This window comes from Scyliorhinus canicula, chromosome 12 (genome assembly GCF_902713615.1).
Source record: "Scyliorhinus canicula chromosome 12, sScyCan1.1, whole genome shotgun sequence".
Taxonomy (NCBI): domain Eukaryota; kingdom Metazoa; phylum Chordata; class Chondrichthyes; order Carcharhiniformes; family Scyliorhinidae; genus Scyliorhinus; species Scyliorhinus canicula.
In genome coordinates this window covers 60504744-60521160 of record NC_052157.1, presented here as the reverse complement: position 1 = coordinate 60521160, position 16417 = coordinate 60504744, and the positions used below count along the sequence as shown (strand labels likewise).

The 16417-nt window shown below is 54.1% G+C and overlaps 1 protein-coding gene across 3 annotated transcripts in view; it reads right to left on the bottom strand.

Annotated features, from left to right (window-relative positions):
* LOC119975239 (sperm acrosome membrane-associated protein 6) overlaps positions 1–9178 on the bottom strand; it is a 65099-nt gene extending 55921 nt beyond the window's left edge. Inside the window, exons 1-2 of one of the 3 annotated variants that reach the window (XM_038814903.1) lie at positions 8719–9178; positions 3205–3288 (exon numbers count right to left, since the gene is read on the bottom strand). In XM_038814903.1, coding sequence (XP_038670831.1) covers positions 3205–3288; positions 8719–8935 — 301 coding nt within the window. In that variant the 5' untranslated portion in view covers positions 8936–9178. The remainder of the gene's footprint in view (positions 1–3204; positions 3289–8718) is intronic. The other 2 variants (XM_038814905.1, XM_038814904.1) reach the window with 2 other exon arrangements.
* Between the last annotated feature and the right edge of the window lie 7239 nt (positions 9179–16417).

The following is a 16417-nucleotide window of genomic DNA, read 5'->3' as shown; positions in this document are numbered from 1 at the left end:
TCCCTGAAAAATCTCCCCCTTCCAGTACTGCTCCAATTGCCCCTTTTGGAAGTTCCTGTTGAATCTGCTTCCACCACCCTTTCAGACAGTACCTTCCAGATCACAACAACTTGCTGTGTGTACCCGATTCTCGTCAAACTGTATCTCCTCTGATGCTGAGCCTCCTGCTGCTGGGAAACACTTTCTCCTTTAAAAAAAAAAATTTTAGAGTGCCCAATTTATTTTTTCCATTAAGGGGCAATTTAGCGTGGCCATTCTACCTCCCCTGCACATTTCCTTTTGTTTTGTGGGAGCGAAACCCACGCAAACAGGGGGAGAATGTGCAAACTCCCCACGGACAGTGACCCTGAGCCGGGATCAAACCTGGGACCTCGGGTCTGTGAGGCAGCAGTGCTAACCATCGTGCCGCCTGGAAACACTTTCTCCTTATCAACTCTATCCAAACCCCCGCCAGATTCTGAACGTCTCGATTCAATCTCCTCCTTAACCTTCTCTGCGTCAAGGAGAACAATCCCAGCTTCTCCCAATTGCTCCTACAATCTAGTTCTCCCCCTTCTCCTTCCCCACAGATGACATTCCACGTTATTCCTCCATCTTTCGTTGCTCAGTCAGTCTTTGGGCAGGGTGTCGGATACGATGATTAATCAGCTCACAAGTCACATTCCTGTTGCGCTCATCTTGCTGTGCCAGAATCGGCACACACACACACACATACGCACTCACATACAAACTCACACTTACACAAACACTGACACACTGATTCGCACACTCACTCACACACACATACACTCACACAAACTCACTCACACTCACTTACATACACACACTCGCACTTACACACGCTGATGCATGCTCACTCACATACACTCTCACATACATACACTCAAGACACACACACTCACACATACTCTTTCACACTTACACACTCTCACACACACTCACCAACACTCATACACACACACATACAGTCTCAGACACAGTCACACTCATACAGACACTCACACAAGCATACACTCACACACACACACATACTCGCACACTCAGACCAAAACACACTCACATACACTCACATACTTACACACTCTCACACATTCTTGCTCAAACAGAGTCACACTCACTCAGATACACTCACTTTCACTCATATTCATATACTCTCATAAACACTCAAACACAGACACACTCTCATACTCAAATACAGATTCACACACATATGCACACAACTCACACTAGCACATTCAAACGCACACATGCACATAGACACACACACACTCACTCTCACACTCAGACCAAACACTCACACACATTCTCATACTCTCACACACATTGACACAGACACACACTCACAAACTCACACACACTGACACACATGCACACTCTCACACGCACACATACTCACACATGCACACAATATGCTCACACACCCTCAAACACAAATACACACATGCATACAAACACTCTCATGCACATTCACACACATATGCTCACACACACACATGCTTACATACTGACACACACAACACATAAGATCAAACATACACTTACACACATACATTCACACACCCGCCCACATGCTCACACACACTCACACATGCATACTCACACAGACAGACATAGATATGCACACTCACTCACACCTACACACACTAATACATACATACTGAGCTGGATTCTCCGTTTTGGGACTATGTCCCCACGCCATTGTAAAAACTGTGGTCTTTTACACCGGGAAAACTGGTGTCAAAAGGCCACAGATTCACCATCTTGCTGGGGGCTAGCAAGCTGGTGTGATGGAGCTCGCAGCTCCAGCTGCCAATACGGACCCCGCACTTCCGGGTCAGAGGCCGCGCATGAGCACGGCAGCGGCTGCCAATGGCCCACAATGAGTAGGGAAAATATGATTCGCTCCCACAGGGAGTGGGGAGAATGTGGGACTCACTCCCACAGCAACAGGGAGAAGGGAGAATGTGGGACTCACTCCCACCGAGAGCGGGGAGAATGTGGGACTCACTCCCACAGAGAGCGGGGAGAATGTGGGACTTGCTCCACAGGGAGTGGGGAGAATATAGGACACATTCTCTCAAACACAAACACACACATGCAGACACACAAATATGCTCACACACACACACACATACACTCACACACATATATGCTAACACACTCTTGCATACACCTGCTCACACACATACATCACACAGACTCAGACATGCTCACACACACGGACATACACTCACACACATTCACACAAGCATGTTCATACACACTCATATGCTCACACTCCCACATACACTCACACACACACATGTGCTCATACACACTCATATGCTCACACACAGATATACACTCACACGCACATACACTCACACACACACACATGTGCTCACACACACAGATAAACACTCATACACGGGGCTCTCATACACTCATACACATACGGGGCTGTTTAGCACAGGGCTAAATCACTGGCTTTGAAGGCAGACCAAGGCAGGCCAGCAGCATGGTTCAATTGCCATAACAGCCTCCCCAAACAGGTGCCGGAATTTGGTGACTAGTGGCTTTTCACAGTAACTTCATTTGAAGCCTACTTGTGACAATAAGCAATTTTCATAACAGGGGCTGTTTAGTACAGGGCTAAATCACTGGCTTTGAAAGCAGACCAAGGCAAGCCAACAGCACGGTTTGATTCCTGAAACAGCCTCCCCAAACAGGTGCTGGAATGTGGTGACTAGGGGCTTTTCACAGTAACTTCATTTGAAGCCTACTTGTGACAAGAAGCGATTTTCATTTCATTTCATACTACACTCACTCACACATATGTTCACTCATTTGCTCACACACAGATATACACTCACACACACACACACACACACGTGTCCACACACACACATATACACTCACACTACACTCACTAGCACACATACATATGTTACCTCATATGCTCACACACACATACAGTCACACAACAAGCACACATGCTGACCCTGATTGGCTTCCAAGTGCTTTGAGACATCGTGAGATTACAAAGGGCGCACGTTCCGCCTTCTCTTAATCACTCGGATTGCCCTTCAGGCCATTCAGCCCATCACGTATGCCCCTGACCACCACCATCCCGCCTCTCCACCGGCTCCATTTCCCCTCCATTTCCATGGACATTCCTCTCAGGAAGGCAAGAAGTGAATGAAGGGGAGAAATTCAGCTGCATACCTGCTGGCATGAGGCGGCGTCTTTTCTTGATAAAATTCAACGCTTTTTTGTAAATCGATTTCAGCTTTTTGTACTCTGTCTGTGCTGCCAAATTACAAAAATAACAGAAAGACACGGGTTAGCATTGGTGGCCAGCGGGGTTGGATGAAGGCCGTGGTGTGTCGGGGACCTGTGACTCAGTCCCGGAGCTCCAGAGGCCCCAGGCTCTGTGTTCCCTCAGTACTGGCTCTGCTAGCTAGTTACATGGCAAAAGTGGTCGAAAAATTACGAGGGGCAAGGATATGGCCCCACTGGCTTAAATAGATCAGTGATTGAGCTGTGCAGAATAATTACACCATTGATGATCCCAGAACATAGAGGTTGTAACGGTCCGGAAACAGTATACAGGCCGAGGGTCTTTTCCCTAGATAAGTGAAGGATGAGGGGGACGACCTGATGAGGTCGTTAAAATTCGGAAAGGGGTTTCGATAGGGTCACAGTGGAGAAGATTTTTCACTTATGTCGAGTAGGGAGACCGGGGCCAACAATATGCAACAGTCACTAAAAAATCTACTTAGGAATTCAGGATAAACTTCTTTACCCAGAGAGTAGGGTGAATGTAGGGCTCGCTCCCACAGGGAGTGGGGAAAATGTGGGACTCATTCCCACAGAGAATGGAGAAAATGTGGGATTCACTCCCACAGGGAGTGGGGAGAATGTAGGGCTCGCTCCCACAGGGAGTGGGGAGAATGTGGGACTCGCTCCCACAGGGAGTGGGGAGAGTGTGGGACTCGCTCCCACAGGGAGTGGGGAGAATGTGGGACTCGCTCCCACAGGGAGTGGGGAAAATGTGGGACTCATTCCCACAGGAGTGGTGAGAAAGTGGCACTCGTTCCCACAGAGAGTGAGGTGAATGTAGAACTCGCTCCCACAGGGAGTGGGGAGAATGTGGGACTAGCTCCCACAGGGAGTGGGGAGAATGTGGGACTCGCTCCCACAGGGAGTGGGGAGAATGTGGGACTCGCTCCCACAGGGAGTGGGGAGAATATGAGACTCATTCCCACAGAGAATGGGGAGAATGTGGGACTCGCTCCCACAGGGAGTGGGGAGAATGTGGGACTCGCTCCCACAGGGAGTGGGGAGAGTGTGGGACTCGCTCCCACAGGGAGTGGGGAGAATGTGGGACTCGCTCCCACAGGGAGTGGGGAGAAAGTGGTACTCGTTCCCACAGGGAGTGGGGAGAATGTGGGACGCATTCCCACAGGAGGGGCGAAATTCTCCGACCCCACGCAGGGTCCCGCCGACGTGGCCACGGGTCACGTCGGCGAAAATCACAGTTGATTTAAAACGGCGTCACCCATTGATGATGGTTGACGCCGTTCAGTGTCGGGGGTGGGTTGTGGCATGGGGGGGGGGGGTGGGTTGCGGCATCGGGGGGGGTGGGTTGCGGCATCGGGGGGGTGGGTTGCGGCATCGGGGGGTTGCGGCATCGGGGGGGTGGGTTGCGGCCATCGGGGGGGCATCGGGGGAGTGGGTTGCGGCATCGGGGGAGTGGGTTGCGGCATCGGGGGAGTGGGTTGCGGCATCGGGGGGTGGGTTGCGGCATCGTGGGGGGGCATGGGGGGGGCATCGGGGGAGTGGGTTGCGGCATCGTGGGGGGCATGGGGGGCATCGGGGGGGTTGCGGCATTGGGGGGTGGTTTGCGGCATGGGCGGGCATTGGGGGGGTGGGTTGCGGCATGGGGGGGCATCGGGGTGGGTGGGTTGCGGCATCGGGGGGTTTGGGGGCAGCGACGTGCAGAGAGGGGGGCGACGGATGCCCGGGGCCAACGCACCGTCGCCCCTCCCTCTGTACGCCGCTGCCCCCTACCCCAACCACCCCTCCCCTCACCACCCCTACCTCCCTCCAACGCCCCTACCCCCCTCCCCACCACCCCTACCCCCCTCCAACGCCTCCCCCCATCTCTCGCAACGCCGCAACCCCCCCCCCCTTAACGCCGGGTCCCCCCCCCCTCAACGCCGGGTCCCCCCCTCAACGCCGGGTCCCCCCCCTCAATGCCGGGTCCCCCCCCCCCCTCAACGCCGGGTCCCCCCCCCCCTCCCCCCTCAACGCCGGGTCCCCCTCCCCCCTCAACGCCGCGTCCCCCCCCTCAACGCCGGTACCCACACCCCGTCCCCCTCCCTCTGAAGGCCGGTACCCACACCCCCCCCCTCTCCTCCTCCCCCCCCCTCCTTCCTCCTCCCCCCTTCCTTCCTCCTCCCCCCCTTCCTTCCTCCGTCCCCCCCCCTTCCTTCCTCCGTCCCCCCCCTCCTTCCTCCCCCCTTCCTTCCTCCGTTAGTGGGGGGGGGGGTGCGGCGTTAGTGGGGGGTGGGGGGTGGGGGGGTGCGGCGTTGGAGGGGGGTAGGGGTGGTGAAGGGGGTAGGGGTGGTGAGGGGAGGGGGTTGGGGTAGGGGCAGCGGCGTGCAGAGGAGGGGGGGCGACGGATGCCCGGGGCCAACGCACCGTCGCCCCCCCTCTGCACGCAGCTGCCCCTACCCCAACCCCCTCCCCTCACCACCCCTACCCCCTTCACCACCCCTACCCCCCTCCAACGCCGCACCCCCACACCCCACTAACGCCGCACCCCCCCCCCACTAACGGAGGAAGGAAGGGGGGGAGGAGGGAGGGAGGGAGGGAGGGAGGGAGTGGGGGAGGAGGAGAGAGGGGGGGAGGAGGAGAGGGGGGGGAAGGAGGAGAGGGGGGTGTGGGTACCGGCGTTGAGGGGGTGTGGGTACCGGCGTTGAGGGGGTGTGGGTACCGGCGTTGAGGGGGGGGGGGACCCGGCGTTGGGGGAGGGGGGGGACCCGGCATTGAGGGGGGGGGCCCGGCGTTGAGGGGGGGGGGCCGGCGTTGAGGGGGGGGGAATCCGGCGTTGAGGGGGGGGGACCCGGCGTTGAGGGGGGGGGGACCCGGCATTGGGGGAGGGGGGGGGACCCGGCGTTGAGGGGGGGGCGGCGTTGAGGGGGGGGGGACCCGGCGTTGAGGGGGGGGGACCCGGCGTTGAGGGGGGGGGGACCCGGCGTTGGGGGAGGGAGGGGACCCGGCGTTGAGGGGGGGGGGGACCCGGCGTTGGGGGAGGGGGGGGGACCCGGCGTTGAGGGGGGGGGGCCCGGCGTTGAGGGGGGGGGACCCGGCGTTGAGGGGGGGGGACCGGCGTTGAGGGGGGGGGACCCGGCGTTGGTGGAGGGGGGGGACCCGGCGTTGAGGGGGGGGCCCGGCGTTGAGGGGGGGGACCCGGCGTTGAGGGGGGGGGGACCCGGCGTTGAGGGGGGGGACCCGGCGTTGAGGGGGGGGGGGCCCGGCGTTGGAGGGGGGTAGGTGTGGTGGGGAGGGAGGTAGGGGTGGTGGGGAGGGAGGTAGGGGTGGTGAGGGGGGGGTTGAGGTAGGGGTGGTGAGGGGGGGGGTTGGGGTAGGGGCAGCGGCGTACAGAGGAGGGGGGCGATGGTGCGTTGGCCCCGGGCATCCGTCGCCCCCCCCCTCTCTGCCCGCCGCTGCCCCCAAACCACCCCCCCCCCCCAAATGCCGGAACACACCCCCCCCCACAATGCCGGAACACACCCCCCCCCCAATGCCGGAACACACATGCCCCCCCCAATGCCGGAACACCCCCCCCCCCCCAATGCCGGAACACACACCCCCCCCCAATGCCGGAACACACCCCCCCCCCAATGCCGGAACACACCACCCCCCCCAAATGCCGGAACACACCACCAACCCCCCAAAATGCCGGAACACACCACCCCCCCCAAATGCCGGAACACACCACCCCCCCCAAATGCCGGAACACACCACCCCCCCCAAATGCCGGAACACACCACCCCCCCAAATGCCGGAACACACCACCCCCCCCAAATGCCGGAACACACCCCCCCCCCCAAATGCCGGGTCTGTCTCTCTCCTCCTCCAAAATACGCCGGGTCTCACCACTTCTGCAGCTGGAGAAACTGACGCGTATAGCGTCAGTCAGCTGCTGGCCCCTCCGGGAACGGAGAATAGCGGCCTTAAAGAGGGCCCCGACGCTGGAGTGATTAACACCGATTTTTTTCGCAGGCAACCCGCGTTACGAAGGGCTACGGAGAATCCAGCCCGTGTGGTGAGAAAGTGGCACTCGTTCCCACAGAGAGTGAGGTGAATGTAGAACTCGCTCCCACACTGAGTGGGGAGAATGTGGGACTCGCTCCCACAGGGAGTGGGGAGAATATGGGACTCATTCCCACAGAGAATGGGGAGAATGTGGGACTCGTTTACACAGGGAGTGGGGAGAATGTGGGACTCGCTCCCACAGAAAATGGGGAGAATGTGGGACTCGTTCCCACAGGGAGTGGGGAGAATGTAGAACTCGCTCCCACAGGAAGTGGGAAGAGGGGGAGCTGAAGAGGGGTTGGGAGGAAGCTTGTATAGCCAATCCACCATGTATTACCCATCCCTATTTGCCCTGAGGTAGGTGGTGGTGAGCTGCATTCTTGAACTGCTGCAGTCCATGTAGTGTAGGTATACCCACTGTGCTGTTAGGGAGGGAGTTCCAGGAATTTTTAAATAAAAATTAATAATCTTTATTAGTGCCACAAGTAGGCTTACATTAAAACTGTAATGAAGTTACTGTGAAAAGCACCTAGTCGCCACACTCCGGCGCCTGTCAGGGTTCACTGAGGGAGAATTCAGAATTTCCAATTCACCTAGCAAGCACATCTTTCTGGACTTGTGGGAAGAAACCGGAGCAACCAGAGGAAACCCACGCAGACACGGGGAGAATGTGCAAACTCAGAACAGACGGTGATTCAAGCCCGGAATCGAATTCAGGTCCCTGGCACTGTGAAGCAATAGTGTTAGCCATTGTGTGACCGTGTCGCCCAGTGACAGTGAAGGAACGGTGATATATTTCCAAGTCAGGTTGGTGAGTGACTTGCAATGAAACCTCCAGCTGGTGGGGTTTCCAGGCACCTGCTACCCTTGTCCTTCTCGAAAGTAGTGTTTGTGGGTTTGAAAGGTGCTGCCTAAGAAGCGTTAGCGAGTTACTGCAATGCATCCTGTAGATGGTACACATGGCTGCCACTGTGCATTGTGTTGGAGGGATTGAATGTTTGCAGAAGGGGTACCAATCAAGCGGGGCTGTTCTGTCCTGGATGGTGTCGAGCTTCTTGAGTGTTGTTGGAGCTGCACCCATCCAGGAAAGTGGAGAGTATTCCATTAGACTCCTGACTTGTGCCTCATAGATGGTGGACAAGCTTTGGGGAGAGTCAGGAGGTGAGTTACCTGCTACAGGATTCCCAGCCCCTGACCTTTTCTTGTAGCTACAGTATTTATATGGCCAGTCCAGTTAAGTTTCCGGCCAATGGTAACCCCCTTCTCCACACCAGAGTATATTGATAAATGGTATATGTGACTACCCCACTCAGAATTCACACCAATGAAAGGGGGGACGCAGTGAGGCAGAGGGAGCTTTGCCACCTTAAAGTATCACTGGGATGGTCCGTTCACTGCACGCCTGGTACTTACCGATCCGTAGCCAGTACACTTGACGTTTGTTTATTAGCTCATTGATTGGGTGCCAGCAGTGGGCGTGGTGGAGTTCAATCAGGTCCTGGCCCATGTATTCGGTGCAGAATTTCTCGGAACTCTTAGCAAAGCAGGCGTAACAGCAGAGGGTGCTGCCGAGTGCACTTGCCAGCAGCAGGAGGAGGCGGAGGAGGACAGACTGGCCTGTGGAGGGCATGGTGCCCAGCACCAGTACTGTCGAGGCCTTTCCCCCTGCCCACCCCCCCACACCTCACCAATCACTCCGATGGCTGCCCGAGTCGAGATGCATCGCCTTCGACAAGCTCTATCCCAATCTCTCGAAAATCATGGGGGGTTGGCTCTGGCCTTGGCTAATAACATCAGGGTTGTGTTGGCACAGAGTGTGAATGAAATCAAGGACTCAGGACTCCTCCCAACTACCGAGGAAGTCTGGCAAAGATCTGGCAATGTCATTATTGCACTCCCCGATCTGCCTCTCTCATTGTGCTGTGACATCATGGCCATTGTTCTGTCAGAATACATAACACTGTGATCCAGACCCGGTAAGTGTCATAATATACATCCATGTATGATGGTGTGCAGACAGGCAGTGATTGACACACAGGATGACCAGTGAGCACACAGAACACAGCAGCCAATCACCAGACAGGACACGACCACTATAAAGTCAGATGGCACCAGTTTACCCGCTCTCTCGGGATCCAGCCTCTGAGACAGTCAGAGCTCATGAGCAGCAGCTAGTACAAACACCATGTGGTAGTCAGTTAGTCTGGTCAGGTTAGCCTCAGGTCTCCGTTCAAGTCAGCATAGTGTCAACCCACAGTTAAGCATGTAATATAGTTAGATGTTAAATAAAATCGTGCTGCATCTCATCAAGTGTTGGAAGTCTGTCTCTATCTACACTGCATCAAACGCAGTCCACATAGACCCAGCCTACCCAACACATCAGTAAGGATTATCTTTTCTCAAAGATGTGAGTGAACTAGGGTTTTTACAACAATCAGCAATGATTTCAGGGTCATTAGACTTTTAATTCTGGACTTTTACTGAATTCAAACTTCATCATCTGTTGGATTCAAACCCGGTTTGCCAGGGCATTCACAGTATCACACAGTGCAGAAGAGGCCCTTCGGCCTTTCGAGTCTGTGCTGACACGTCTACCTAATTCCATTTGCTAGCACTTGGCCCATAGCCTCGAACATTGTGATGTGCCAAGTGCTCAGCCAGGTAACTTTTAAAGGAGGCACTCCACCTCTACCACATTCCCAGGCAGTGTGTTTTAGACCGTCACTACCCTCTGGGTAAGAGAGGTTTTCCTTACATCCCCTTAAATCCCCTGCCCCTCAATTTCAAGGTATGTCCCATTGTGACCGACCCTCTAACTAAGGGGAACAACTGCTTCCTTTCCACCATGTCCATGCCCCTCATAATCTTGTACACCTCAATCAGGTCACCCCTCAGTCTTCTCTGCTCCAGAGAAAACAACCCAAGCCTATCCAACCTCACTTCATGACTTAAATGTTCCATCCCAGACAACACCCTGGTGAATCACCTCTGCTCCCCCTCCAGTACAATCACATCCTTCCTATAATGTGGCAATCAGAATTGCACACAGGGCGCGATTCTCCCAAAACGGGAGAAATCGTAAGGCTGGCGTCAAACCCGGGCGGGTTTGACGCCAGCGCGCCCCTTCCCGACCGGGAACCGATTCTGGTCCTCGGTCGGGGCTAGCAGCCCGACGCCGTAAGCTCCGGCATCACGGGCTTAACGAATTAGACTCCAACCCGCGCATGCGCGGATGACGTCATCGCGTATTTGCGCGAAACCCGCGCATGCGTGGGCCGGGATGCCCCTCAGCCGCCCTGCGAATGGATACTGCGGGGCGGCGGAAGGAGAAATAGTGCGCGGGCATCGGGCCCGCTGCCCGCGATCGGTGCCCACCGATCGCGGGCCCATGGCACCCTTGGCACGGCCGTGGTACTGCCGTGCCAATCGGTGCCATGGTTATAAAAAGCGAGTTGTTCCCGCCGTTTTTACGAACGTTCGTAAAAACAGCGTAAAGGGCTGGGACTTCGGCCCATCTATCAGCTGTGAATCGCTGCCGGCCGTAAAAAAACGGCGGCAGCGATTCGTGTCGGGAGTTGGGCGGGGGGGGGGGGAGAATAGCGGGAGGGCGGGAAAAATGTCGGGAAGGCCCTCCCGCTATTCTCCGACCCGTCGTGGGGGGCGGAGACTCGCGCCCACAGTACCTCACCAAAGATCTATACAGCTCCCTGCTACTGTAAACTATGCCTCGATTGATAAAGGCAAGTGTCCCATATACCTTTTTCATCACCCTATTAACCTTCCCTTCTGCCTTCAGAGATATGTGAACAAACACACCAAGGCCCCTTTGTTCCTCAGAACTTCCGAGTGTCATACCGTTCATAATAAATGATGAATAATTGGGGACCCAGTGCAGACCCCTGTGGTACCCCACTGAACACTGCTTACAGTTACTAAGAAGTCTTACAACACCAGGTTAAAGTCCAACAGGTTTGTTTCAAACACGAGCTTTCGGAGCACGGCTCCTTCTTCAGGTGAAGAAGGAGCCGTGCTCCGAAAGCTCGTGTTTGAAACAAACCTGTTGGACTTTAACCTGGTGTTGTAAGACTTCTTACTGTGCTCACCCCAGTCCAACGCCGGCATCTCCACATCACAGTTACTAAAACAGCCATCTGTTATCACACTCTGTCTCCTGAGGCAATTTTGAATCCACCTTATTAAATTACCCTGCATCCCATGTGTATTTGCTTCTTTATGTCTCCCATGTGGGACTGTCAAAGGCTTTGCTGAAATCCATATAAAGTAGATGAAGTGCACTACTCTCATCTACACTCCTGGTTACCGGCTCAAAATATTCAATCAAATTTGTTAGGCATGACCTCCCTCTGACAAAGCCACGCTGACTATTCCTGATCAAACCTAGCCTCTCCAAGTGGAGATAGATTCTCTCCATCAGATTTTCTCCAATAGTTTCCTTACCACTGACCTTAGACTCACTGGTCTGTAGTTCCCTGATTTAGTTTTACAACCTTTCTTATATAATGGAACCACATGAACTGTTCTCCAATCCTCTGGCACCTCCTGCGTGGCCAGGTGGAATGAAGAATTTGGGTCAGAGCCCCTGTAATCTCTTCTCTTGTATCCCACAGCATCCTGGGACACAATTCATCCGGACCTGGGATTTGTCCACTTTTAAGCCTGCCAATACCTCCAATACTTTGTCACTCCTTTATGTCAATTTGTTCAAGGACCTCACAGCTTCTCTTCCTGAGTCCCATGCTTACATCCTGTGGTAATATGGAATGGCCTGGATTTTAGGCCCAATAAAATGGGATATATTAAATTAATAATTGGACATTTTAAATCAACTGCAGACAACTGCAGCCAACTGCAGCCAACATCCAGACTGATGGGAATTCAAACTTGGCCAAGCTTGAATATACTAAGCACAGACAAACAGCCAGGACATGTCTGGACCTGCCTTGATCCATCAGGAGGTAATGCATCGATTGTTTTGGGTTATCCAGATGGAGCCAGACTTTCTGGCACCCAGACTTCCCACCATTACCTTTTTTGGTACCAGGTTACGTGCAGACAATATAACCGGAGATGGACACTTAGGGGTGGGTCCCTGTAGTTCTGCTGAGCGTCCATCACAGTTCCATTGGGTAGGTGTTGTGACTCCCTCTCGAGACCTTATTGGCTGGGGGCCAGAAAACGTTCTGGAAAGGCACGAAGGCTGGGGGGAGGGGGCGGGGAGTGGGGGTGGGGTAGACCCCCAGAACACACTCCAGCAAAGATTTGGCGTGAAGGTGACCATGGAGATTTGGTGGACCCAGAGGCAGAAGGAAACAATGCGCAAGACTCACCTTTGCAATGAAGACCCTGAGGAAATTGAGGCTGAGAGAATCAGACCTGTGGCATGACTGAGTCAACCTCCACAAGTAGTAATATTATTCTTGGGACCTTTTAGTACAATTTTGGGATAATTTAAGGGAAACTGATTTTACTGTTTGTTCAATAAATTTGATTGAATTTTATTTGTTTTTCCTTGTTCAACTTGCCAATAAAGATAACTGGATAAAACATGGTTGAAGTGTTTGATGTCTTACAGACAACAATCCTCATTCTCTTGGGTGAAGACAGATGTGAAGTATTTGTTCAACACCCTACCAATATCCACTGGTTCCACCCACATATTGCCCCCTTCGTCCCCGGACTCAGGCATTATCCTGGCTCTCTGGATTACTAGTCCAGTGACAATATCATAAGGCCACTGCCTCACATGAAGGGCAATGTCAATTTGGAACTCTACTCCCCGCACTGCGAATGTGCTGTCAAGGCTGGGAGGTCACAAGTGGAAATTTCAGCAATGAGGTTGATTGATTTTTGTTGGGTAAGGGGGTCAAGAGATATGGAACCAAGACAGGGAGATGGAGATAAGATACAGATTCGTTGTGGTCGGGTTGCGGTGAGAGATAGAAACATAGAAAATAGATGCAGGAGTAGGTCTTGGCCCTTCAAGCCTGCACCACCATTCAATATGATCATGGCTGATCATGCAAATTCAGTCTCCCACTCCCGCTTTCTCTCCTTACCCCTTGATCCCTTTAGCCGCAAGGGACACATCCAGCTCCCTCTTGAATATATCCAATGAACTGGCCAACAGCTTTCTCTGGTAGAGATTTCCACAAGTTCTTTGAAAGAAGATGGTCTTCCTCATCTTAGGGGCAGCACGGTAACACAAGTGGATAGCACTGTAGCTTCACAGCGCCAGGGTCCCAGGTTCGATGCCCCGCTGGGTCACTCTCATTGCGGAGTCTGCACGTTCTCCCCCTGTCTGCGTGGGTTTCCTCCGGGCGCTCCGGTTTCCTCCCACAGTCCAAAGACGTGCAGGTTAGATAGATTGGCCATGCTAAATTGCCCTCAGTGACCAAAACGGTTAGGAGGGATTATTGGGTTACGGGGATAGGGTGGAAGTGAGGGCTTAAGTGGGTCGGTACAGACTCAATGGGCCGAATGGCCTCCTTCTGCACTGTATGTATGTTCTATGTTCTATCTCAGTACTGAATGAATCCTTATTCTTAGGCTGTGACCCCTAGTTCTGGACATCCCCAACATCAGGAACATTCTTCCCGCATCCAGTCCAGTCCCATCAGGATTTTCTATGTTTCTATGAGATTCCCCTTCATTCTTCTAAACTCCAGTGAGTACAAGCCCAGTCGATCCAGTCTTTTGATATGTTAGTCCTGCCACCCCGGGAATTAGTCACCTCATAACATCACCGCATAACATCGATGATAGTTTCATGGTCATCATTACTGAGTTGAGCTTACAGTCCCACTTTTATTAATTAATTGAATTTATATTTTGCCAACTGCCATGGTGGGATTCGAACCCATGTCCCCACAGAGCATTAGCCTGGACTTCTGGATTACCACTAACATGAAAAAAGCAACTGTTTTGAAAGGCTAAGAGGTCCCATCGTGATTTGGCGAAGTCTATGCAGAACAGAAAATCTGCGAGCCTTGGACGGGGAAACGAGGAGCGATGGGCTTTGAGGAGGCTCTTCAAGGAGACGGGGAGGCCGAGGGAGGGAAGTCCAGAATGTGGGGGAGGTCTAGGAGACGGAAGTCCAGAGTGCGAGGGAGGGAAGTAAGGGTTGTAGGAGGTTTCAGATAGGGTTGTCGGGGCTGGAGGAGGTTACAGGAATAGGAAGGAGTGTTGTGGCCGGAGGAGGTTACAGGAATAGGAAGTGATGTAGGGGCCATGAAACTATCATCGATTGTTGTAAAAATTCATCTGGTTCACTAATGTCATTTAGGGTAGGAAATCTGCCGCCCGTATCTGGTGTGACCTACATGTGACTCCAGACCCACAGGACTGCGCCTCTGAAATGGCCGAGTGAGGGACTCAGTTCAAGGGGCAAGCAGGGAAGGGCAAAAAATACTGGGCCCGGCCAGCGATACTCACATCCCATTAAATAATTTTTAAAATTGCATAATTATTTGCTGAAATAAAAATATGCACAATAATTCAGAGCTCACATTGCAGTTTTGGCAATAAATAGACACGAATGATTGGGGGGGGGGGGGGGGGGAGCAATATCGGGGTGGCAGTAGAGATTTAAAGGGATGTGTATATTTCAAATGAGTATGGCATCTTGTAAGGCCAAACATTTTCTGAGCAGTTGGAAAGGTTTACCTGGCATCTTGGCTTTGGTGTTTCAATAAGAGGTTGTAGTCTAAGGATCTGGCAAATAACGGGACAGAATACAGTGAAATAAGAGAAAATGTCGCTCGCACCGAGGGGTCAGTGCCGTGTCGGACAGAGATGTGTGTAGATGCAAGCATGGAGAATGCTGTCAGATTGGATCTTCACTGTACCAATGCATAGAGTTAATTTTTTCATTTGTTTTCTTAATTCATGGGTCAGGCCATGGGTCAGGATGTCCCATGCCTGGGGCATTCTGTGAGGATGGTGACCAAAGCCCAGGACAGGGCTGCCCTATCACATGGTATCCATGTACAAGGCCACCTGGACATTGCATCCATGCTCTCGAGCTTGGCCCAGTCACATCAGGCTATGGCTGAATGTGTCGGCAGCATTGGCTGGGCGTTAGTCGACATGGCACAGGCTCAAAGTGAGATGGCACACTCACTGGTTGATGTGACATAGACCCAGAAGGTGGTGGAGCAGTCACAGTGTGATGTGGCGCAGTCCCAGAGGGAGGTGGTCCACTCCCTGCACTCATGAGCTGCGTGTATCAAAACCGTGGTCGGGATGGGAGTGGGCCTCCAGGACTGGCAGCACCAGCTGACGGGGAGCCTCAGGGGATAGTTCCGCTCGCATCCCCATCCCATGGAGTAGCTGGGGGCCATTGGGCACCTCAGGAGAGGAAGAGGTGACTCCTGCAGGGGAGGTTCTGGAATACCACGGACACGTCCCCAGCCCCACTGTCCCTGGCGCATCCGACACCCGAGCAGCAACCGCCCCAGAAGACGACCATCAAAAGGGAGCCATGTCACGGCAGGAAACAGCTGACATTGGGGCTGGGAATGGACCAGGGACCCCAGTTCCACCAGCGCTCCCCACCACCCGCCCTCACCCCATCCACCTACTCCCCCATCTCCGCCTCCCCAATGGTTAGTTGGGACCCTGTGATGGAATGGCCAGCAAGCATGCAGGGCTTACCCAGGTGGTCGGTGGGAAATGCCACCATGGGCAGCAGTCAGACATTGTCAAATGATGTGGAACACCAGAGCTCATTCCAGAGTGGGTCGTCATCATCCTCCATCCCATGGACCAGACCTGTTGTTACTGCGATCCCAGGGCCCGCACCCCATAATGAGGCAGGTATGAATCACAGATAGGATTGCAATGATAGGGGGGGGGGGGGGGGGGGGGGGGGGAGGGGGGATTGGGGGGGGAGGGGGGATGGGGGGGAGGGGGGAGGGGGTTGGGGGGGCAGTATTCATGGAAGGGAGTGGTCGGCTGAAGCACGTGTGTGTAGAGATGGGATGTCTGTGCCTCTGGCCCCTAGTCGGTGAGCCGATTGGAGCGCCCTGTACGTGCCGGCCCAGGCGCACGTGGTGTGCAGCCTCCTGTGTCTCCAGGACCCCATGTCCTGAAA